At 37.3% G+C, this 25,239-nt stretch overlaps 3 protein-coding genes and 2 long non-coding RNA genes across 5 annotated transcripts; 2 read left to right on the forward strand and 3 right to left on the reverse strand.

Annotated features, from left to right (window-relative positions):
* The first annotated feature begins 2,182 nt into the window (after positions 1-2,182).
* Positions 2,183-3,160, forward strand: LOC133692964 (uncharacterized). The gene is made up of 2 exons (XR_009842032.1): positions 2,183-2,404; positions 2,994-3,160. It is a non-coding gene; the product is annotated as an uncharacterized LOC133692964 (long non-coding RNA).
* Positions 3,161-8,527: 5,367 nt separating this feature from the next.
* LOC133692965 (uncharacterized) lies at positions 8,528-10,279 on the forward strand. The gene is made up of 2 exons (XR_009842033.1): positions 8,528-9,521; positions 10,113-10,279. It is a non-coding gene; the product is annotated as an uncharacterized LOC133692965 (long non-coding RNA).
* A 530-nt stretch (positions 10,280-10,809) lies between these two features.
* On the reverse strand, positions 10,810-12,300 carry LOC133690483 (wall-associated receptor kinase 2-like). The gene is made up of 3 exons (XM_062110708.1): positions 11,433-12,300; positions 11,068-11,235; positions 10,810-10,940 (listed from the first exon to the last, which is right to left on the reverse strand). Exons 1-3 carry the CDS (start codon positions 12,298-12,300, stop codon positions 10,810-10,812), a joined length of 1,167 nt encoding a protein of 388 aa, XP_061966692.1.
* Positions 12,301-14,909: 2,609 nt separating this feature from the next.
* LOC133691855 (putative wall-associated receptor kinase-like 16) lies at positions 14,910-18,588 on the reverse strand. The gene is made up of 3 exons (XM_062112470.1): positions 17,545-18,588; positions 17,187-17,354; positions 14,910-16,301 (listed from the first exon to the last, which is right to left on the reverse strand). Exons 1-3 carry the CDS (start codon positions 18,425-18,427, stop codon positions 15,100-15,102), a joined length of 2,253 nt encoding a protein of 750 aa, XP_061968454.1. The 5' UTR covers positions 18,428-18,588; the 3' UTR covers positions 14,910-15,099.
* Positions 18,589-21,021: 2,433 nt separating this feature from the next.
* LOC133691856 (putative wall-associated receptor kinase-like 16) lies at positions 21,022-24,701 on the reverse strand. Its single transcript, XM_062112471.1, has 3 exons — positions 23,658-24,701; positions 23,299-23,466; positions 21,022-22,413 (listed from the first exon to the last, which is right to left on the reverse strand). Exons 1-3 carry the CDS (start codon positions 24,538-24,540, stop codon positions 21,212-21,214), a joined length of 2,253 nt encoding a protein of 750 aa, XP_061968455.1. The 5' UTR covers positions 24,541-24,701; the 3' UTR covers positions 21,022-21,211.
* Between the last annotated feature and the right edge of the window lie 538 nt (positions 24,702-25,239).

A 25,239-nucleotide genomic window follows, 5' to 3' on the forward strand; every position in this document is an offset into this window, starting at 1 on the left:
AGATTTTTTCACCAAACCGTTGGCTAAAACCAGGTTTGAAGATCTGAGGGCAAGAATTGGAATGACTAGCTTTGGAACCAAGGAGGAGTGTTGAAGTTTGGTACCTAAGCTAGAACAGATTACTTAGCAGTAATCTACTGCATGATTATCTAGTTGTTAGCTGAGATTACTATCTAGATTAGGATATGTTTTAATTCTTTTGTTAAGTTTATCTAGGATTAAACTAACTTGTAAACATCTCCTTAAAATAAAGGAGAAGTTGGCTGGTACGTTTCTAGAGTTTGTTTTTCTTTGTAATTCTGTTTTCTTTTCCTATAAATAAAAGGGCATGGGATGGCAGTAACCAATAACTCAATTCTGCTCTTTGTTCTTTATACTTAAATACTTATAAGTTCTGTGTTCTTTCTGTTTTTGTTCTTTCTATCGTGGACTTAGTTCTTTGTTCTTTTCTCTTTTATCAGCAAACATAAGGTTGTTCTTTATATTACTACACAAGCAACATCCTAGAAGCTTCATCACATTCCTGTGATTGATTTTGTAAAGAACAACCACCTCATTGATAAACTGCTCGATTTGGCTTTGATCGATTGTTTTGGACTTCTTGATTGCAACAGTTCTTCCATCTGTTAAAGTTCCCCTGTAAACTGTACCAAAACCTCCACGGCCAAGAATTCTACTTTCATGGTACTTGTCAGTGGCTTTCTCGAGTTCTTCAGCTGAAAAGATTTTTGCCATTTCTGTAACGGGTCCTTCCCTTCTTGATAGCTGCTGCTCCAACATTAGACCACCATTTTGCCTAAAGAACTTCTCTTTGAGCTTCATTAGCTTCCATTTATTGTATCCCCAGTACAGCCAAGTAATTCCCATCAACAAAGTTGTCAGTCCCACTCCAATTCCTACATGTACAAGGATGTTGAAACATTAATTTGTAATTAATTATGTACATTGCAGATATGAAAATTCGTCCAAATTGAGCAAGTAAACCCGAATGGGGTTAAGATCATAGGGGGAATTGTTGCAATTTTTTGGTTATGTTTAGCGTGTAAACCTTTCGATTTAATAAGAAATATTTGAAATCATGTATAAAAGGTGGAGAGAAAATTTCCCATCAAGAAGTTCTGGTTGAAATTGTAATGTTTTGAATATAAAGAGATAGGAAAAGGCTATAGAGCCCTTGGTGGTTTAGAAGTGGGTATAATTAAATGAAGGGTATTGTAGTAATTGTATAAATACATAATATATATAAATAGAAAAAAAAAAACAAGAGATCAGAAAATTTAGAGTAAAAACTGACGGGAGAGAGAAGGGAGAAAGAGGAAGAAGAAGAAGAAGAGAAAAGAGGGGAAAATAAGAGGAAAAAAAAGAAAAGGAGTTGGAGGAAATAAGTTTAAAGGTAAGATTTAAGTTGTTAAATGTATAAATTTGTATTATTGAGCTTTTAATTTTGGTTTTGATAAATGTTAGGGTTTTGAAAATTTATGTTTTGGGTTAATTGATGAATTAATTTGAATGTTATAGAGTTAATTGTTATGGGTATTTGATTATTTGGATGATTTTGAGAGATTGTAGATGAAAATGATGATTTTGAGTTATGAATTGTGTAAATGGTGAATGTTGAGTTAGAAATTTGGCAAGAACAGTGGGTAACCTGTGAGAATTCTGAGTTGGAGGTTGAAGATGACGAAAATTCAATTTGGTCCCTCAATTTTGGAAAATTACAGTTTAGTCCCCAAACTTTGGAAAATTTGCAGAATGGTCTCTGGAGCCTATTCCGAGATTCTGAACAGAATAACATATGAATTATGGACAGAATTACTGTATAGATAAGAGAATTTAACACTTTCAATTTGGTCCTCCAATTTGACAAAAATTACAATTTGATCCTAAAAATTTGGTAAAATTCCAGAATGGTCCCTGGAGTATAATGAGATGATCTGGACAGAAATGAGGATGAATTATGGACATAATTTCAGTATATTCATGGATTTATGATAAATTTTAGTTTGGTCCTCCAATTTGACAAAAGTTGCAATTTAACCCTTAAGAATATGATAAATTACAGATTAGTCCCTAGCTGTAATATTACTTTTTTCAGATTATTTTGATGAATAATTGAGGGTTATTTAGTGAATTATTACCAATTTTATTAATTGTTTTATTATGGATTAGATTTTGGGAAAACCGTTAAACGTTGGGTTTTTAGGAAAGATAACTAGTTAGTTCAAAAATATATAGGGTTATGGAATACACCCTTAGATAAGTGTATTAAATAGGTTATATATATTCTTTTGAGTCATTCTTAAATATGTCTCCTTTATATTCAGATAATCCTGATATTCTACCGGCGGGACGTCAGTAGGATTTTCTTCGATATCAGCTTTGAGTTTTGTTGCTTTTGAGTCAGGTGAGTGGATAATTTTCCATATGCATGAGAAATATTATAAATATTTGATTTGCTAATATGAATTGGATCATGCTTCTTGATAATATATATGTTAATTATTATCCTTGTTTTGATAAAGCATGATCAATTGTTGAATCTGAATTCTTGATATGAACCAGTATATATTTTGAATTGAATTCTGAATTGATAGCTCCTCATTTGATTGATGTCATGAGTTGAGCCTTGAGATATGAATATGTCTGTTTGATTGTGATTATGAACCTATGGTATGTCAGTCAGAATACCCATGCTAACAGGGTAGTGTTAGTCTTTGTGCACATCGTATCTGAACCCTAGTTGGTCGGGGGAGTCACCAACCTGTGTGGACTGATCATCCCACAGTACGGAGCCTCATGCTCATTGCATTTTGATTTTCTGACGAGTTTTACCATATGATCTTGTTATGGCCAATTTGAGAACACTTCCATAAGAACCTAAATCCATACTTGTATATATATTTCTCATTGTTGTATTACCTCGTGTGTGTATATTGAACGTTATCTACTCACTGAGTTGTTGAACTCACCATCTCATTATTTATCCTTTTCAGGCTTATAGCTTGATAGCAGGTCATTTTGTTGGACCTTCAGAACCTGCTCTTTTGGTAGTAATTTGTACCTTTCCTTTATGTCTAGTTAGTGCTCCAAAACTCTGAACTTTTATAAACTTTTGTATTAAGACAATTCAATTATATTATGAAGTTGATTTTGTTATTAATGCTGCGTTGAACTCTGATTGAGTTAGGATAAGTTGTGTGTAAGTTTAGGTTCGCATAGGTATGGAACCTTGGAGGGGAACCTTGCCTATGTGCCGGTCATGGATCCGGGACTCGGGTCGTGACAAACGTGGTATCAGAGCTTTAGGTTAAAGAAACAATAATATAATTAAATTCATAATGAGTGGAGCATTAGGATCCGTATTGTCTTGTTTGTTGCCTTTGAAATTTTAAACTCTTATCAAGCATGTCTTCTTCTTTGTGATAGATATGCTTTCCTATAATTTTGTGATAATTATCATGCTATTGTTCTAGCATGACTGGAGTGCTCTTATTTTTTTTTATTTTAGGAAATGCCGAGGAATAGACGAATAGCTGATACTGTTAGAGTAGAGGATGATCAGGATGATGTCCCTATTGTGCGGTTGAGAACTGCAAGGCAAAGAAGGAGGCGCGGTGCACCCGTGCCTCAACATGTTGAGGAGGTACCTCCACCAGTGGAGGAAGAGCCTCAGGAGATAGAAGAGGAAGATATGGTTGATGAAACAGATGTGGGGGTAGCTGACCCTGAACCTGTTACAGAGTTTCAACAACTTAGCCAGGTTGTGCGGACCTGGATAGAGTTTTCTATGGAGAGAGATAGAAGGAGGGATAGAGATGTACCCTCGACATCCCACACTGTTCAGGGAGTTAATGTGCCGTTGAATGACTTCATGAAGTTGGCACCTCCTATTTTTACTGGGATGGACAGTTCAGAGGATCCTCAGAGGTTCCTAGATGATATTTGGCGACGGTGTGAAGCTTTGGGATGTACAGACCACCGAGCTGTGAGTTTGGCATCGTTCAGGTTGGAAGGAGATGTGGCAATCTCTTGGTTTGAGTCTAGAAAAAGAGCAAGACCAGTAGAGACTCAGTGGACATGGAAGGAGTTTAGCTCCATGTTCTTAGACAGGTTTCTCCCTCAGAGCATCAGGGATGCTCGACTTTATGAGTTTGAGAGGCTATCTCAGGGGAGCATGACAGTGGATGAGTATGATCTGAAGTTTACTCAGTTGTCTAGGTATGCAGAGCATCTTCTACCCACTGAGGAGTGGAGGGTGAAGAGGTTTATTAGAGGACTCAAATCCTCTATGTATTTGGTGATGGTGTCACAAGTGTTTCCATCATACTCCTCAGCTGTTGACAGCGCCAGATTGATAGAGGCACGAGAATTAGAGGACATGATTGCAGGCCAGTCTAAGAGGCCTAGAGAAGAGGGTCAGTCTTTTAGGCAACAGGGATTAAGTGCAGGTCCGTCTAGGGGACGAAGTGGCCGTCAGGGCTCAAGGGTTCAGAGGAGGTTTAGACAGAGACCGTCAGTTAGTGGCTCAGGCGGTCAGAGTGGCAGTAGTGGTACTCAGAGTTTAGTTCAGACTGCACCTCGTAGTTCATTTGTTTCACCTAGTGATAGTTCTTCATGTCAGCATTGTGGAGGAAGTCATACTAGTGCAGAGTGCTACAGAAGGACTGGGGCTTGTTTTAGTTGTGGCCAGATAGGTCATAAGATCAGAGAGTGCCCGAGGAGACAGTTGTCAGCTTCGGGGTTATCTGCTTCAGTCCAGCATTCTATTCAGGCACCATCGACGAGCCAGTCTGTGGCTCATGGGGGTAGAGGTTTTGGTGGCCGTGGTCAGAGAGGTCGGGGTGCAGGTGATAGAGGTCAGATACAGCAGGGTCAGGGGCATGCCAGAGTTTTTGCCTTGACTCAGCAGGATGCTCAGGCATCCAACACAGTTGTTTCAGGTATTCTTCCTGTTTGCTCTTTTGAAGCAAAAGTTTTGTTTGATACGGGTGCAACCCATTCATTTGTGTCTCCATATTTTGCCATGAGGTTAGATAAACAACCAACCTTGTTAAAATCCCCGATTACAGTCTCCACTCCCTTAGATGAATTAATATTAGTGAAGTATGTGTATCTGGATTGTGAAATAGAGATTGGAGATAAGATCTTTATGGGAGACTTAAATGTCTTAGATATGGTTGATTTTGATGTGATTTTGGGAATGGATTGGTTGGCAAAGCATAGGGCTTCAGTAAATTGTTGGGGTAAGAAAATAATATTTGATCTAGATGAAGAAGTTGGGTTGGTATTTCAAGGAGATAAGATTGGGTCTCCATCAATTATGTTGTCAGCTATCTCGAGGAAAATGGCTAGAAAAGGGATATAGTGCTACCTAGCATATATAGTGGATGTAGAGAAAGAAGTTCCCCAATTAGACCAAGTCCCTATAGTTAGGGAGTTTATTGATGTCTTTCCCGATGACTTACCTGGATTGCCTCCGTATAGGGAAATTGAGTTTTGTATTGATTTGGTTCCGGGTACTGAACCAATATCAATGGCACCATATAGGATGGCACCAGCAGAATTGAGGGAGCTAAAGGAGCAACTGCAGGATTTGTTGGATAAAAAGTTTATCCGACCAAGTGTGTCCCCTTGGGGAGCCCCAGTGTTGTTTGTGAAGAAGAAAGATGGGTCATTGAGGTTGTGTATAGATTATAGGCAACTGAATCGGGTGACAGTTCGAAATAGATACCCACTCCCTCGCATAGATGATTTGTTTGACCAATTGCAGGGAGCTCAATTCTTTTCTAAGATCGATCTTCGATCTGGGTATCATCAGTTGAGGATAAGAGATGAGGACATTTTAAAAACAGCTTTCAGAACTCGGTATGGTCATTATGAGTTCTTAGTGATGTCTTTTGGGTTGACGAATGCACCAGCAGCTTTTATGGATTTGATGAATAGAGTGTTTGGCCAGTTTATTGATCGATTTGTGATAGTTTTTATTGATGATATTTTGGTGTATTCGAGGTCTAGGGAGGAGCATGAGCAGCACTTGAGAATGGTGCTTCAAACTTTGCGAGATCATCAGTTGTATGGCAAGTTCTCAAAGAGTGAGTTTTGGTTGGAGAGTGTAGCATTTCTTGGGCATGTAGTGTCAAGGAATGGGATTGAGGTTGATCCTCAAAAGATTGAGGCAGTTAAGCAGTGGCTTAGGCCTACTTCGACGACAGAGATAAGAAGTTTCTTAGGGTTGGCCGGCTATTATCGGAGGTTTGTGGAGAACTTTTCTCGGATTTCTGCACCATTGACTAAGTTAACGCAGAAAAATGTTAAGTTTCAGTGGTCTGAAGCTTGTGAGAAAAGTTTCTTAGAGTTGAAAGAGAGATTGACTACAGCGCCTATTCTGGCAGTACCATCAGGTTCTGGTGGTTACACAGTGTATTGTGATGCTTCGAGAGTGGGGTTAGGATGTGTTCTAATGCAGCATGGCAAGGTTATTGCCTATGCTTCACGGCAGCTGAAGAAGCATGAACAGAACTATCCTACACATGATTTAGAGATGGCGGCTATAATTTTTGCCTTGAAGATTTGGAGGCACTACTTGTATGGTGAAACTTGTGAGATCTTCACAGATCACAAGAGTTTGAAATATATCTTTCAGCAGAGAGATCTAAACCTGAGGCAGAGGAGATGGATGGAACTGCTGAAGGATTATGATTGTACCATACATTACCACCCAGGTAAGGCAAATGTAGTTGCCGATGCTTTGAGTAGAAAATCATCAGGGACCTTAGCTCATATTCAGGAGGTACGAAGACCTCTGATTAGGGAGCTGCATGAGTTGGTGGATGAAGGAGTCAGATTTGATCTTAGTGAAGCTGGAGCAATGATTGCTCATTTTCAGGTTAAGTCAGATTTGTTTGATAAGATAAAAGCAGCTCAGAAGAAAGATGATTCACTACTCAGGATTAGAAATGAAGTTGAGCAGGGTAAAGCTGCAGGTTTTGTGATAGGTGATGATGATGTGCTGAGATATAGGGATAGACTTTTTGTACCTGATATAGATGATCTGAGGAGAGAATTGATGGTAGAGGCACATCAGACAGTTTACACAATGCATCCAGGTTCCACCAAGATGTATAAAGACCTTAAGGTGTGTTATTGGTGGAATAGGATGAAGGCTGATGTAGCAGATTTTGTTTCTAGGTGTTTGACCTGTCAGAGGGTAAAGGGTGAACACCAGAAACCTCCTGGATTGTTGCAACCATTGTTGATTCCATAATGGAAGTGGGAAAGGATCACAATGGACTTTGTGATAGGATTGCCTAGGAGTCAGGAGGGTTATGATTCAATATGGGTGATTGTTGACAGGTTGACAAAATCAGCCCATTTTCTGCCAGTTAAGATTACTTATGGATATGCAAAGTTGGCGGAATTGTTTATTAGTGAGATTGTACGGTTGCATGGAGTGCCAATCTCAATAGTGTCTGATAGAGGTCCACAGTTTACATCGCGATTTTGGGTGAAATTCCAAGAAGCTATGGGTACTAAAGTGCAGTTGAGTACAGCTTTTCACCCTCAGACAGATGGTCAATCTGAGAGGACTATTCAGATTTTGGAGGATATGCTGAGGGCTTGTGTCATGGATTTTGGAGTTGGTTGGAGTAAGTTCCTACCATTAGTGGAATTTGCTTACAACAATAGTTATCAGGCTAGCATAGAGATGGCACCTTATGAGGCTTTGTATGGTCGGAAGTGTAGATCACCGGTTTGTTGGTTTGAGGTTGGTGAGAAGAGGCTAATGGGACCGGAGTTGATTCAGATTACCTCAGAGAAGATAGAGGTAATTAGAAAGAAGCTTCAAACAGCTCAGAGTAGACAGAAAAGTTACGCGGATAGAAGAAGGCGTGACTTAGAGTTTTCAGTGGGTGATTGTGTGTTCTTAAAAGTATCACCGATAAAAGGAGTATTCAGGTTTGGGAAGAAAGGCAAGTTGAGTCCTCGATTCATTGGACCGTATGAGATTCCTACATGTACAAGGATGTTGAAACATTAATTTGTAATTAATTATGTACATTGCAGATATGAAAATTCGTCCAAATTGAGCAAGTAAACCCGAATGGGGTTAAGATCATAGGGGGAATTGTTGCAATTTTTTGGTTATGTTTAGCGTGTAAACCTTTCGATTTAATAAGAAATATTTGAAATCATGTATAAAAGGTGGAGAGAAAATTTCCCATCAAGAAGTTCTGGTTGAAATTGTAATGTTTTGAATATAAAGAGATAGGAAAAGGCTATAGAGCCCTTGGTGGTTTAGAAGTGGGTATAATTAAATGAAGGGTATTGTAGTAATTGTATAAATACATAATATATATAAATAGAAAAAAAAAAAAAAACAAGAGATCAGAAAATTTAGAGTAAAAACTGACGGGAGAGAGAAGGGAGAAAGAGGAAGAAGAAGAAGAAGAGAAAAGAGGGGAAAATAAGGGAAAAAAAAAGAAAAGGAGTTGGAGGAAATAAGTTTAAAGGTAAGATTTAAGTTGTTAAATGTATAAATTTGTATTATTGAGCTTTTAATTTTGGTTTTGATAAATGTTAGGGTTTTGAAAATTTATGTTTTGGGTTAATTGATGAATTAATTTGAATGTTATAGAGTTAATTGTTATGGGTATTTGATTATTTGGATGATTTTGAGAGATTGTAGATGAAAATGATGATTTTGAGTTATGAATTGTGTAAATGGTGAATGTTGAGTTAGAAATTTGGCAAGAACAGTGGGTAACCTGTGAGAATTCTGAGTTGGAGGTTGAAGATGACGAAAATTCAATTTGGTCCCTCAATTTTGGAAAATTACAGTTTAGTCCCCAAACTTTGGAAAATTTGCAGAATGGTCCCTGGAGCCTATTCCGAGATTCTGAACAGAATAACATATGAATTATGGACAGAATTACTGTATAGATAAGAGAATTTAACACTTTCAATTTGGTCCTCCAATTTGACAAAAATTACAATTTGATCCTAAAAATTTGGTAAAATTCCAGAATGGTCCCTGGAGTATAATGAGATGATCTGGACAGAAATGAGGATGAATTATGGACATAATTTCAGTATATTCATGGATTTATGATAAATTTTAGTTTGGTCCTCCAATTTGACAAAAGTTGCAATTTAACCCTTAAGAATATGATAAATTACAGATTAGTCCCTAGCTGTAATATTACTTTTTTCAGATTATTTTGATGAATAATTGAGGGTTATTTAGTGAATTATTACCAATTTTATTAATTGTTTTATTATGGATTAGATTTCGGGAAAACCGTTAAACGTTGGGTTTTTAGGAAAGATAACTAGTTAGTTCAAAAATATATAGGGTTATGGAATACACCCTTAGATAAGTGTATTAAATAGGTTATATATATTCTTTTGAGTCATTCTTAAATATGTCTCCTTTATATTCAGATAATCCTGATATTCTACCGGCGGGACGTCAGTAGGATTTTCTTCGATATCAGCTTTGAGTTTTGTTGCTTTTGAGTCAGGTGAGTGGATAATTTTCCATATGCATGAGAAATATTATAAATATTTGATTTGCTAATATGAATTGGATCATGCTTCTTGATAATATATATGTTAATTATTATCCTTGTTTTGATAAAGCATGATCAATTGTTGAATCTGAATTCTTGATATGAACCAGTATATATTTTGAATTGAATTCTGAATTGATAGCTCCTCATTTGATTGATGTCATGAGTTGAGCCTTGAGATATGAATATGTCTGTTTGATTGTGATTATGAACCTATGGTATGTCAGTCAGAATACCCATGCTAACAGGGTAGTGTTAGTCTTTGTGCACATCGTATCTGAACCCTAGTTGGTCGGGGGAGTCACCAACCTGTGTGGACTGATCATCCCACAGTACGGAGCCTCATGCTCATTGCATTTTGATTTTCTGACGAGTTTTACCATATGATCTTGTTATGGCCAATTTGAGAACACTTCCATAAGAACCTAAATCCATACTTGTATATATATATTTCTCATTGTTGTATTACCTCGTGTGTGTATATTGAACGTTATCTACTCACTGAGTTGTTGAACTCACCATCTCATTATTTATCCTTTTCAGGCTTATAGCTTGATAGCAGGTCATTTTGTTGGACCTTCAGAACCTGCTCTTTTGGTAGTAATTTGTACCTTTCCTTTATGTCTAGTTAGTGCTCCAAAACTCTGAACTTTTATAAACTTTTGTATTAAGACAATTCAATTATATTATGAAGTTGATTTTGTTATTAATGCTGCGTTGAACTCTGATTGAGTTAGGATAAGTTGTGTGTAAGTTTGGGTTCGTATAGGTATGGAACCTTGGAGGGGAACCTTGCCTATGTGCCGGTCATGGATCCGGGACTCGGGTCGTGACAGAAATGATCCCGCGGCAATATAGAATAAACTATAAACGAGTACATTTGTAGTGGATTTGACTTTGAAACGTTGTGGGCTTTGAAGTTCCAGAGTTTATATGGATCAAATTAGATTCCTCTCAGTTTTGTTTTCTGAAATACCAAGGGCTGCAAATTTGAGATGAAATAAATCTAGAATAGTGTCCGGATATTTCAAGTCACTTTTGCATCGCCAGCTACTTCAAATTTTATTGATAAAATAAATTCTAGCCAAAGCTCTGACATCCGGTCAAGCATTTATCACAATACTTCTAAACAGCTGCATGAATTTCAGTATATACTTTGAAAATGTAAGAATCCTGAAAAGAAAATTGACAAAAATCTACTCTTAATTCCTGCTACAAGAGGCCAGTATGAGTATTAAACTTAGGTCTCTGATGGAGGGAACCAAGTATTAGGATGAACTAGAAGTAGGGACTGTGATATAGTTTTAATAATACTGCCTATCACAGCCTCATCTAAATAACAAGAACTAAAAATTGGCACATGTATATATCCTATCCAAATTAAAATGAGAAACCAAAAAAACAAACAGTTACCTTTAATGTCACATGAAAGATCTATACACAATAGTATGTACATGAACATCGGATTGAAAATGAAGAAGATGATATACGAACTTACCGACAGCGACCTGAATCACTGATGATCGATTGCGGATGCAGCGTTCTCCATCTATTCTCCCATCTCCATGGTACCCCTTGGGGCAAGAACATGTATAATTCCCTTCGGTGTCGATGCATTTGTGGCTGCAATTGTGGGCTACTTTTGGATCTGAACATTCATTAATGTCTGCAGAAGCATCATAAAGAGAAGCCTTTATGTAAAACTATAGTAAATTCTCATAATTTCAAGTAATCCAATCTCGAAAAATCAGATTAGAGATCTCCTCGAAATCAATTACAAATAATTTAACTTTCTCTTTATATCTGTAAGTAAAAAATTATAAATAAAAAAAAGGGATAAAATTAAGAAAAAGAAATGCATACTTCGGCAACCATTTGGGAGGTATGGATTTCCTTGATAGCCATCTAAGCATTTGCAAATGTACCCAGACCCATTTTCAGGGCCATAACATTTGCTCTGTCCTTGACATGCATTAGACATCTTGTTCTTTTCCAAGGTTTCGCAGTTATTGCGCCCCATACTCCAATCCACTATAATAGGAACCTTACTTACTTTCTCCAAATCCGACAGGTTACTTGGAAAAAAGCTGAACTGCTTTTCTTCAATCATGAAGGCAAAGCTGCAAGGATTAAATTCCCAGATTCCCGTATGATTAGTCTCACTAGACAAGCGCACTTCGAAGTACTTCATTCCTTTGGCAATGGAGGTTTGGCAGCAACCAACTCCGGAGCATGTGTTTGGTACAACTGTTTTGTTGCTACATTCGGAAATGCATCCTACCATGTATGTATCATTCGTGTCTTCTCGCCTACCTAGCAGTCCAGCGTAAGTATCACAGCCGATAGCGACGAACATATTGTCAGTGTCAGAAAAAACGTACGGACCTTGGACGGGTAGGTTTATCCAGGGTATGTTTCTCGTTGTTCGTGCACCTGTCCGATTATAGCAGTCCTTAGCTATATAATGCTTGAGGCGTAGCTTCCCATCAAGGATTATTTCTGTGACTTCTATTGTACCATTTCCTAAAAACGCTTTTGGAGGGTTGAAAGTATGGTTGCAAGTTATGAGGAACTTAGAGTCGTAGTAGCAATCTTCTCCCGTGCCAAATGGATATGGGATACTAACATTCCCACATCTATCTTCTTGGCATCCAGGCTTCGCTATAGGAAGCTCTGTTGCTGCTGTAACTGCTGCTAACAACACTCCTGTTATTGTGAACTGTAAGGCCATTCCTCGAATTCTCATGACAGCTACTTTTCTGTTTAATTAGAATGGAGTCGGGTGGTGTAAAACTCACTGTGGCAGCTAGCCTTTTTTATAAAGCAAATTACCACGATATTGGTCGACGGAAGACCAAATTATTAGGCTTGAATGCCAGTTGGGATATACGTGACTGAATATCTAAAAGAGCGTGTGGTGGAGGACTTGCAAGCAAGAACTTACTAGAATCGAAGCCTTTTTACCGACTAAGTCAAGCCCCCTAATTTTGAATATGGAAGTGTCAGTACATTTTTTCCTTGAGAAATCTCATTATAAAATCCCCAAACTTTGAGGTCAATTTCAATTAGGTCCTCGATTTTTCTTATCTCAATTAGAACCTCGACGTAGGAAAGAATTCTCAGCCAGATCCATCATTTTATCATAGTCAGCAAATTTACTTGCACTTGCTACGTGACAGAGGTTTGTGTATTGGTAGCCGTCTGCCGTAAATCAAACGGCGAGGCAATTGAATTCAAGAAACTGCATGGCAAATAGAGTGGATGTGCGACCTTCACTTGAGAGGTAACCTTTTAAAGTCAGCTAGATTCCACCTTCACAGTCTAATCCTGCGGGTCCACTTGTGGAGTTTACTTGCACTAGCCGTGTGGCAGAGGTTTGTGTACTCGTAGCTGTCTGCCGTTAATCAAACGCCGGTAAAACAACGAATTATCTCACGCATGACACAAACCCCTTTTAAATCAAAATCAAAATTAATTTTTTTTAAAGAAAAAGTAAAGGGGCAAGGGAGGTTACTTTAGCCCAAAGGAACAATTGTTAATTAGCTATTGAACCTTTGTTAATTTCTCACAAACAAAAATTCTTGCAGAGGAACAATGTATAGCAGGGTGTTTTTTAAGAGACTAGGTAACCTGAAAGATAGTAGTCATGTAAAGAAAATAATTCTTTTTAAATCAAAAGTTATCATTTCAACTTACTTTTACTTTTCATCCTCTTATATTTAACCTTTTTTCTAAACAGCCAAACTAAATTCTTCATTATAAAATTAAAAACCATCAAGATATTTGTTTTTAACCATGAAAACCGGAAAAAAAACAGTACGAAACAACCTATCAAGTTCATGTACTAGATCCACATCAACCGAAGCATAAATCCGAGGTTACCTACTCTTGAATTTGAAGAGACGATGGCGTTTCACGTTCAGGGGCACTACAAATCAACGGCGCAGGCCATTTAAAGAATAAAAAAAAAACATTGAGTTCATTGTATAGGGATTAATTCCACGAAAGTATGCAGTCCAGGAACTCCGATGATTTTTAACCAATTCATTAAAATAAAAAAATAAATAAAAAGCTCCAGCCGCAATCCAGCAAACATGAAACATCCAATATATAAGGAAACAAACAGATCCTTTTTTCTTTTATATATATATCTTCTTTTACAATCGATACAGAAATTCTGATCTAGTTGATCATTTTGAAACCAATAAATGAAACTGATTAAGAAAAAACTGAAAAAGAAACCAATTAATAATGAATATCCTCTTGGAGAGAAGAGAAAAACAAAGAAAGAAAGGAAAGATTCTTATGAACAGCACAACAATTTAAGGAGGGCATGCACACACGATTTCACAGAAATATAAAACAATCCAAGGAAATGAGAGGATTGTCGATGTCTTCCATGGGAATAGAGTCGCTATCTTGTTGAGCTAGTGCTTCTTTTACTGCATCTTCATCTATCTTAGAGCTAATACGATGAATGCAAGTCTCTCTATTCCTCAGACAAGAACTCAATTAGTCTGGGTATTTCATTCTCACGGATGTTTCTGTGGTATTAATCTTCAGTCAACATGCTTCAAAATTATAATTAATTTCTCCTGAAAATTTAAATGCGTTTAAGTCTCCTCTCTTTGCAAACCTCGTAAAGATTTTCTTGTCCCTTGCTTTGAATTCGATTAATACAAGACGTCGACAAGGGAGATATAACCAATTTCAAACCCGTTTCGTAATTAGCAAGCCTTAATCAAAGGCTTAGAATTCGCCATTGCATAGAGTTCAGAAAGAGCAAACGTTGTTTTAATTTTATATAATCTATAATCCTCACCAGGAACTAAAATTAGCTTTTAAAAGTTCATGCATGGCAAAAACCTGAGGTGCCAAAAATAATTGCCCCACCATGTAAAAATTAGTTTAAAATCTTATATATTTTTATTAACACATAATATTTACTATAGTTTATTATAAGTATTGATTTTTTTTATTCATAATTATACTTTTTAATTACTCGATGTCAAATAACACCTATATATTAGTTTTTTAATATTAAAAAAAAAATTATTTGACCTGTAATAAGACAAGTTGGATAAACATGATAAAACTTTGTTTTTTTATTTTTATTAACCGAAATAGTTCTTAATATATAGTAATTAAGTGAATAGGCTTAGTTGAATAAACTTAAGTGGTTTGTGAGTCAATCACATGCTCTTATTTAAAATATGGAGATACCCATAGTTCTTTTGCCCCATACCCAGTTGGATAAACATGATACACCCGAATGTTTGTCCAGCAATGTTTTTGCTTTCAGAAGGAGATCACCGGGAATATTACATTGCAAAATGGAGATAGGATAAAGAGTTTCAATGCGGGTTGAATATTGGACATACTGTCAGAAATTCTTCGTCTTTTAAAATTACAGGACCACTATAACAAAAACAGAACCGGACTGAAATATAGAAAAGAAAAGCATTGCCATGGCGCAAGCTATTATTCAAAGCAAACTGTCAAGCGAAGCTGTGACACTAGAATAAAATGTTCATCTGCCACCATCCAGTGATTGCATTAAATAATTCTGTAAACTGTGATATCCAGCACTTGTACCAGCCATTTCCTCAAAACGAGCAGTTTCCACTGATTTACCAAGCAAGTACTCTGTCTCTTCTACATTTGATTCGTCATTAGTCCAAGGATGTTTTGCAGATGTTCTTAGCCCCTCTAATTCCATTGCGACCTTCTTCATGTTAGGTCTTTCCTCTCCTTTTACTCTTAAGCACTTCTTTGCAATGTTGGCAACTTCCTTCAGCTGCCTAATATTATCCTGGTTCACCATGCAATCCGGAAGAATATGGACCAGGCGATCTTCTTTCAGTGCACAAAGAAAATACGATGATAAATTCCTCACCCCCTCAGGCTTATCGAAGGAAATTGCCTTCATCCCAGTTAGTAGTTCCACAAGAACCACTCCAAAACTGTAAACATCACTTTTGTCCGTCAGTTGGCTTGTGTGCAGGTACTCAGGGTCTAAGTATCCTAGAGTACCTTGCACCATCGTTGACAATTCAACTTGATCCAACGGAATTAACCTAGAAGTGCCAAAATCTGACACTTTTGCCGTGTAACTGTTGTCCAGGAGTATGTTTGTAGACTTGACATCCCTATGAATGATTGGCACAGAAGCTGCGGAATGCAAATATGATAGAACACCTGCAGTTTCAGAAGCTATCTTTAAACGGATTTCCCAGGTGAGGGCCGACACCTTACTCTTGTCGTGAATGTGGTCATAGAGGGTGCCATTTGCAACATATTCATAAACTAGTAATGGGACTTCTGTCTCCAGGCAACATCCTAGAAGCTTCACCACATTCCTGTGATTGATTTGGTAAAGAACAACCACCTCATTGATAAACTGCTCGATTTGGCTTTGATCGATTGTTTTGGACTTCTTGATTGCAACAGTTCTTCCATCTGTTAAAGTTCCCCTGTAAACTGTACCAAAACCTCCACGGCCAAGAATTCTACTTTCATGGTACTTGTCAGTGGCTTTCTCGAGTTCTTCAGCTGTAAAGATTTTTGCCGTTTCTGTAACGGCTCCTTCCCTTCTTGATAGCTGCTGCTCCAGCATTAGACCACCATTTTGCCTAAAGAACTTCTCTTTGAGCTTCATTAGCTTCCATTTATTGTATCCCCAGTACAGCCAAGTAATTCCCATCAACAAAGATGTCAGTCCCACTCCAATTCCTACATGTACAAGGATGTTGAAACATTAGTTTGTAATTAATTATGTACATTGCAGATATGAAAATTCCATTAAGTATACCCGAATGGGGTTGAGATCATAGGGGGAATTGTTGCAATTTTTTGCTTCTGTTTAGCGAGTAAACCTTTCGATTTAATAAGAAATATTTGAAATCATGTATAAAAGGTGGAGAGAGAAAATTTCCCATCAAGAAGTTCTGGTTGAAATGATCCCGCGGCAATATAGAATAAATTATAAACGAGTACATTTGTAGTGGATTTGACTTTGAAACGCTGTGGGCTTCGAAGTTCCAGAGTTTATATGGATCAAATTAGATTCCTCTCAGTTTTGTTTTCTGAAATACCATGGGCTGCAAATTTGAGATGAAATAAATCTAGAATAGTGTCTGGATATTTCAAGTCACTTTTGCATCACCAGCTACTTCAAATTATATTGATAAAATAAATTCCAGCCAATGCTCTGACATCCGGTCAACCATTTATCACAATACTTCTTAACAACTGCATGAATTTCAGTATTTACTTTGAAACTGTAAGAATCCTGAAAAGAAAATTAACAAAAATCTACACTCAATTCCTGCTACAAGAGGCCAGTATGAGTATTAAACTTAGGTCTCTGATCGAGAAAACCAAGTATTAGGATGAACTAGAAGTAGGGACTGTGATATAGTTTTAATAATACTGCCTATCACAGCCTCATCTAAATAATGAGAACTAAAAATTGGCACATGTATATATCCTATCCAAATTAAAATGAGAAACCAAAAAAACAAACAGTTACCTTTAATGGCACTTGAAAGATATATACACAATAGTATGTACATGAACATCGGGATTGAAAATGAAGAGGATGATATACGAACTTACCGACAGCGACCTGAATCACTGATGATCGATTGCGGATGCAGCGTTCTCCATCTATTCTCCCATCTCCATGGTACCCCTTGGGGCAAGAACATGTATAATTCCCTTCGGTGTCGATGCAATTGTGGCTGCAATTGTGGGCTACTTTTGGATCTGAGCATTCATTAATGTCTGCAGAAGCATCATAAAGAGAAGCCTTTATGTAAAACTATAGTAAATTCTCATAATTTCAAGTAATCCAATCTCGAAAAATCAGATTAGAGATCTCCTCGAAATCAATTACAAATAATTTTACTCTCTTTAAATCTGTAAGTAAAAAATTATAAAAAAAGGGATAAAATTAAGAAAAAGAAATGCATACTTCGGCAACCATTTGGGAGGTATGGATTTCCTTGATAGCCATCTAAGCATTGGCAAATGTACCCAGACCCATTTTCAGGGTCATGACATTTGCTCTGTCCTTGACATGCATTAGACATCCTGTTCTTTTCCAAGGTTTCGCATTTATTGCGCCCAAGACTCCAATCAACTATAATAGGAAGCTTCTCTACTTTCTCCAAATCCGACAGGTTACTTGGAAAAAAGGTGAACTGCTTATCTTCAATAATGAAAGCAAAGCCGCAAGGATTGAATTCCCAGATTCCCGTATGATTATTGGAACTATACAAGCTCAGGTCGAAGTACTTAATTCCTTTGGCAAGGGAGGTTTGGCAGCAACCAATTCCGGAGCATGTGTTTGGCACATATTTTTTGTTGCTACATTCGGAAATGCATCCTACCTGGTATGTATCATTCTTGTCTTCTCGCCTACCTAGCATTTCAGCTTCAGTATCACAGCCGATAGCGACGAACATATTGTCAGTGTCAGAAAAAACGTATGGACCTTCGATGGATAGGTTTATCCAGGGACTGTTGCTCTTTGTTGGTGCACCTGCCTGATTATAGCAATCCTTAGCTATATAATGCATGATGCGTAGCTTCCCATCAAGGGTTATTTCTGTGACTTCTATTGTACCATTTCCTAAAAACGCTTTTGGAGGGTTGAAAGTATGGTTGCAAGTTATGAGGAACTTAGAGTCGTAGTAGCAATCTTCTCCCGTGCCAAATGGATATGGGATACTAACATTCCCACATCTATCTTCTTGGCATCCAGGCTTCGCTATAGGAAGCTCTGTTGCTGCTGTAACTGCTGCTAACAACACTCCTGTTATTGTGAACTGTAAGGCCATTCCTCGAATTCTCATGACAGCTACTTTTCTGTTTAATTAGAATGGAGTCGGGTGGTGTAAAACTCACTGTGGCAGCTAGCCTTTTTTATAAAGCAAATTACCACGATATTGGTCGACGGAAGACCAAATTATTAGGCTTGAATGCCAGTTGGGATATACGTGACTGAATATCTAAAAGAGCGTGTGGTGGAGGACTTGCAAGCAAGAACTTACTAGAATCGAAGCCTTTTTACCGACTAAGTCAAGCCCCCTAATTTTGAATATGGAAGTGTCAGTACATTTTTTCCTTGAGAAATCTCATTATAAAATCCCCAAACTTTGAGGTCAATTTCAATTAGGTCCTCGATTTTTCTTATCTCAATTAGAACCTCGACGTAGGAAAGAATTCTCAGCCAGATCCATCATTTTATCATAGTCAGCAAATTTACTTGCACTTGCTACGTGACAGAGGTTTGTGTATTGGTAGCCGTCTGCCGTAAATCAAACGGCGAGGCAATTGATTTCAAGAAACTGCATGGCAAATAGAGTGGATGTGCGACCTTCACTTGAGAGGTAACCTTTTAAAGTCAGCTAGATTCCACCTTCACAGTCTAATCCTGCGGGTCCACTTGTGGAGTTTACTTGCACTAGCCGTGTGGCAGAGGTTTGTGTACTCGTAGCTGTCTGCCGTTAATCAAACGCCGGTAAAACAACGAATTATCTCACGCATGACACAAACCCCTTTTAAATCAAAATCAAAATTAATTTTTTTTAAAGAAAAAGTAAAGGGGCAAGGGAGGTTACTTTAGCCCAAAGGAACAATTGTTAATTAGCTATTGAACCTTTGTTAATTTCTCACAAACAAAAATTCTTGCAGAGGAACAATGTATAGCAGGGTGTTTTTTAAGAGACTAGGTAACCTGAAAGATAGTAGTCATGTAAAGAAAATAATTCTTTTTAAATCAAAAGTTATCATTTCAACTTACTTTTACTTTTCATCCTCTTATATTTAACCTTTTTTCTAAACAGCCAAACTAAATTCTTCATTATAAAATTAAAAACCATCAAGATATTTGTTTTTAACCATGAAAACCGGAAAAAAAACAGTACAAAACAACCTATCAAGTTCATGTACTAGATCTACATCAACCGAAGCATAAATACGAGGTTACCTACTCTTGAATTTGAAGAGACGATGGCGTTTCACGTTCAGGGGCACTACAAATCAACGGCGCAGGCCATTTAAAGAATAAAAAAAAAACATTGAGTTCATTGTATAGGGATTAATTCCACGAAAGTATGCAGTCCAGGAACTCCGATGATTTTTAACCAATTCATTAAAATAAAAAAATAAATAAAAAGCTCCAGCCGCAATCCAGCAAACATGAAACATCCAATATATAAGGAAACAAACAGATCCTTTTTTCTTTTATATATATATCTTCTTTTACAATCGATACAGAAATTCTGATCTAGTTGATCATTTTGAAACCAATAAATGAAACTGATTAAGAAAAAACTGAAAAAGAAACCAATTAATAATGAATATCCTCTTGGAGAGAAGAGAAAAACAAAGAAAGAAAGGAAAGATTCTTATGAACAGCACAACAATTTAAGGAGGGCATGCACACACGATTTCACAGAAATATAAAACAATCCAAGGAAATGAGAGGATTGTCGATGTCTTCCATGGGAATAGAGTCGCTATCTTGTTGAGCTAGTGCTTCTTTTACTGCATCTTCATCTATCTTAGAGCTAATACGATGAATGCAAGTCTCTCTATTCCTCAGACAAGAACTCAATTAGTCTGGGTATTTCATTCTCACGGATGTTTCTGTGGTATTAATCTTCAGTCAACATGCTTCAAAATTATAATTAATTTCTCCTGAAAATTTAAATGCGTTTAAGTCTCCTCTCTTTGCAAACCTCGTAAAGATTTTCTTGTCCCTTGCTTTGAATTCGATTAATACAAGACGTCGACAAGGGAGATATAACCAATTTCAAACCCGTTTCGTAATTAGCAAGCCTTAATCAAAGGCTTAGAATTCGCCATTGCATAGAGTTCAGAAAGAGCAAACGTTGTTTTAATTTTATATAATCTATAATCCTCACCAGGAACTAAAATTAGCTTTTAAAAGTTCATGCATGGCAAAAACCTGAGGTGCCAAAAATAATTGCCCCACCATGTAAAAATTAGTTTAAAATCTTATATATTTTTATTAACACATAATATTTACTATAGTTTATTATAAGTATTGATTTTTTTTATTCATAATTATACTTTTTAATTACTCGATGTCAAATAACACCTATATATTAGTTTTTTAATATTAAAAAAAAAATTATTTGACCTGTAATAAGACAAGTTGGATAAACATGATAAAACTTTGTTTTTTTATTTTTATTAACCGAAATAGTTCTTAATATATAGTAATTAAGTGAATAGGCTTAGTTGAATAAACTTAAGTGGTTTGTGAGTCAATCACATGCTCTTATTTAAAATATGGAGATACCCATAGTTCTTTTGCCCCATACCCAGTTGGATAAACATGATACACCCGAATGTTTGTCCAGCAATGTTTTTGCTTTCAGAAGGAGATCACCGGGAATATTACATTGCAAAATGGAGATAGGATAAAGAGTTTCAATGCGGGTTGAATATTGGACATACTGTCAGAAATTCTTCGTCTTTTAAAATTACAGGACCACTATAACAAAAACAGAACCGGACTGAAATATAGAAAAGAAAAGCATTGCCATGGCGCAAGCTATTATTCAAAGCAAACTGTCAAGCGAAGCTGTGACACTAGAATAAAATGTTCATCTGCCACCATCCAGTGATTGCATTAAATAATTCTGTAAACTGTGATATCCAGCACTTGTACCAGCCATTTCCTCAAAACGAGCAGTTTCCACTGATTTACCAAGCAAGTACTCTGTCTCTTCTACATTTGATTCGTCATTAGTCCAAGGATGTTTTGCAGATGTTCTTAGCCCCTCTAATTCCATTGCGACCTTCTTCATGTTAGGTCTTTCCTCTCCTTTTACTCTTAAGCACTTCTTTGCAATGTTGGCAACTTCCTTCAGCTGCCTAATATTATCCTGGTTCACCATGCAATCCGGAAGAATATGGACCAGGCGATCTTCTTTCAGTGCACAAAGAAAATACGATGATAAATTCCTCACCCCCTCAGGCTTATCGAAGGAAATTGCCTTCATCCCAGTTAGTAGTTCCACAAGAACCACTCCAAAACTGTAAACATCACTTTTGTCCGTCAGTTGGCTTGTGTGCAGGTACTCAGGGTCTAAGTATCCTAGAGTACCTTGCACCATCGTTGACAATTCAACTTGATCCAACGGAATTAACCTAGAAGTGCCAAAATCTGACACTTTTGCCGTGTAACTGTTGTCCAGGAGTATGTTTGTAGACTTGACATCCCTATGAATGATTGGCACAGAAGCTGCGGAATGCAAATATGATAGAACACCTGCAGTTTCAGAAGCTATCTTTAAACGGATTTCCCAGGTGAGGGCCGACACCTTACTCTTGTCGTGAATGTGGTCATAGAGGGTGCCATTTGCAACATATTCATAAACTAGTAATGGGACTTCTGTCTCCAGGCAACATCCTAGAAGCTTCACCACATTCCTGTGATTGATTTGGTAAAGAACAACCACCTCATTGATAAACTGCTCGATTTGGCTTTGATCGATTGTTTTGGACTTCTTGATTGCAACAGTTCTTCCATCTGTTAAAGTTCCCCTGTAAACTGTACCAAAACCTCCACGGCCAAGAATTCTACTTTCATGGTACTTGTCAGTGGCTTTCTCGAGTTCTTCAGCTGTAAAGATTTTTGCCGTTTCTGTAACGGCTCCTTCCCTTCTTGATAGCTGCTGCTCCAGCATTAGACCACCATTTTGCCTAAAGAACTTCTCTTTGAGCTTCATTAGCTTCCATTTATTGTATCCCCAGTACAGCCAAGTAATTCCCATCAACAAAGATGTCAGTCCCACTCCAATTCCTACATGTACAAGGATGTTGAAACATTAGTTTGTAATTAATTATGTACATTGCAGATATGAAAATTCCATTAAGTATACCCGAATGGGGTTGAGATCATAGGGGGAATTGTTGCAATTTTTTGCTTCTGTTTAGCGAGTAAACCTTTCGATTTAATAAGAAATATTTGAAATCATGTATAAAAGGTGGAGAGAGAAAATTTCCCATCAAGAAGTTCTGGTTGAAATGATCCCGCGGCAATATAGAATAAATTATAAACGAGTACATTTGTAGTGGATTTGACTTTGAAACGCTGTGGGCTTCGAAGTTCCAGAGTTTATATGGATCAAATTAGATTCCTCTCAGTTTTGTTTTCTGAAATACCATGGGCTGCAAATTTGAGATGAAATAAATCTAGAATAGTGTCTGGATATTTCAAGTCACTTTTGCATCACCAGCTACTTCAAATTATATTGATAAAATAAATTCCAGCCAATGCTCTGACATCCGGTCAACCATTTATCACAATACTTCTTAACAACTGCATGAATTTCAGTATTTACTTTGAAACTGTAAGAATCCTGAAAAGAAAATTAACAAAAATCTACACTCAATTCCTGCTACAAGAGGCCAGTATGAGTATTAAACTTAGGTCTCTGATCGAGAAAACCAAGTATTAGGATGAACTAGAAGTAGGGACTGTGATATAGTTTTAATAATACTGCCTATCACAGCCTCATCTAAATAATGAGAACTAAAAATTGGCACATGTATATATCCTATCCAAATTAAAATGAGAAACCAAAAAAACAAACAGTTACCTTTAATGGCACTTGAAAGATATATACACAATAGTATGTACATGAACATCGGGATTGAAAATGAAGAGGATGATATACGAACTTACCGACAGCGACCTGAATCACTGATGATCGATTGCGGATGCAGCGTTCTCCATCTATTCTCCCATCTCCATGGTACCCCTTGGGGCAAGAACATGTATAATTCCCTTCGGTGTCGATGCAATTGTGGCTGCAATTGTGGGCTACTTTTGGATCTGAGCATTCATTAATGTCTGCAGAAGCATCATAAAGAGAAGCCTTTATGTAAAACTATAGTAAATTCTCATAATTTCAAGTAATCCAATCTCGAAAAATCAGATTAGAGATCTCCTCGAAATCAATTACAAATAATTTTACTCTCTTTAAATCTGTAAGTAAAAAATTATAAAAAAAAGGGATAAAATTAAGAAAAAGAAATGCATACTTCGGCAACCATTTGGGAGGTATGGATTTCCTTGATAGCCATCTAAGCATTGGCAAATGTACCCAGACCCATTTTCAGGGTCATGACATTTGCTCTGTCCTTGACATGCATTAGACATCCTGTTCTTTTCCAAGGTTTCGCATTTATTGCGCCCAAGACTCCAATCAACTATAATAGGAAGCTTCTCTACTTTCTCCAAATCCGACAGGTTACTTGGAAAAAAGGTGAACTGCTTATCTTCAATAATGAAAGCAAAGCCGCAAGGATTGAATTCCCAGATTCCCGTATGATTATTGGAACTATACAAGCTCAGGTCGAAGTACTTAATTCCTTTGGCAAGGGAGGTTTGGCAGCAACCAATTCCGGAGCATGTGTTTGGCACATATTTTTTGTTGCTACATTCGGAAATGCATCCTACCTGGTATGTATCATTCTTGTCTTCTCGCCTACCTAGCATTTCAGCTTCAGTATCACAGCCGATAGCGACGAACATATTGTCAGTGTCAGAAAAAACGTATGGACCTTCGATGGATAGGTTTATCCAGGGACTGTTGCTCTTTGTTGGTGCACCTGCCTGATTATAGCAATCCTTAGCTATATAATGCATGATGCGTAGCTTCCCATCAAGGGTTATTTCTGTGACTTCTATTGTACCATTTCCTAAAAACGCTTTTGGAGGGTTGAAAGTATGGTTGCAAGTTATGAGGAACTTAGAGTCGTAGTAGCAATCTTCTCCCGTGCCAAATGGATATGGGATACTAACATTCCCACATCTATCTTCTTGGCATCCAGGCTTCGCTATAGGAAGCTCTGTTGCTGCTGTAACTGCTGCTAACAACACTCCTGTTATTGTGAACTGTAAGGCCATTCCTCGAATTCTCATGACAGCTACTTTTCTGTTTAATTAGAATGGAGTCGGGTGGTGTAAAACTCACTGTGGCAGCTAGCCTTTTTTATAAAGCAAATTACCACGATATTGGTCGACGGAAGACCAAATTATTAGGCTTGAATGCCAGTTGGGATATACGTGACTGAATATCTAAAAGAGCGTGTGGTGGAGGACTTGCAAGCAAGAACTTACTAGAATCGAAGCCTTTTTACCGACTAAGTCAAGCCCCCTAATTTTGAATATGGAAGTGTCAGTACATTTTTTCCTTGAGAAATCTCATTATAAAATCCCCAAACTTTGAGGTCAATTTCAATTAGGTCCTCGATTTTTCTTATCTCAATTAGAACCTCGACGTAGGAAAGAATTCTCAGCCAGATCCATCATTTTATCATAGTCAGCAAATTTACTTGCACTTGCTACGTGACAGAGGTTTGTGTATTGGTAGCCGTCTGCCGTAAATCAAACGGCGAGGCAATTGATTTCAAGAAACTGCATGGCAAATAGAGTGGATGTGCGACCTTCACTTGAGAGGTAACCTTTTAAAGTCAGCTAGATTCCACCTTCACAGTCTAATCCTGCGGGTCCACTTGTGGAGTTTACTTGCACTAGCCGTGTGGCAGAGGTTTGTGTACTCGTAGCTGTCTGCCGTTAATCAAACGCCGGTAAAACAACGAATTATCTCACGCATGACAC

The sequence above is a fragment of the Populus nigra genome, chromosome 4 (genome assembly GCF_951802175.1).
Source record: "Populus nigra chromosome 4, ddPopNigr1.1, whole genome shotgun sequence".
Taxonomy (NCBI): Eukaryota; Viridiplantae; Streptophyta; class Magnoliopsida; order Malpighiales; family Salicaceae; genus Populus; species Populus nigra.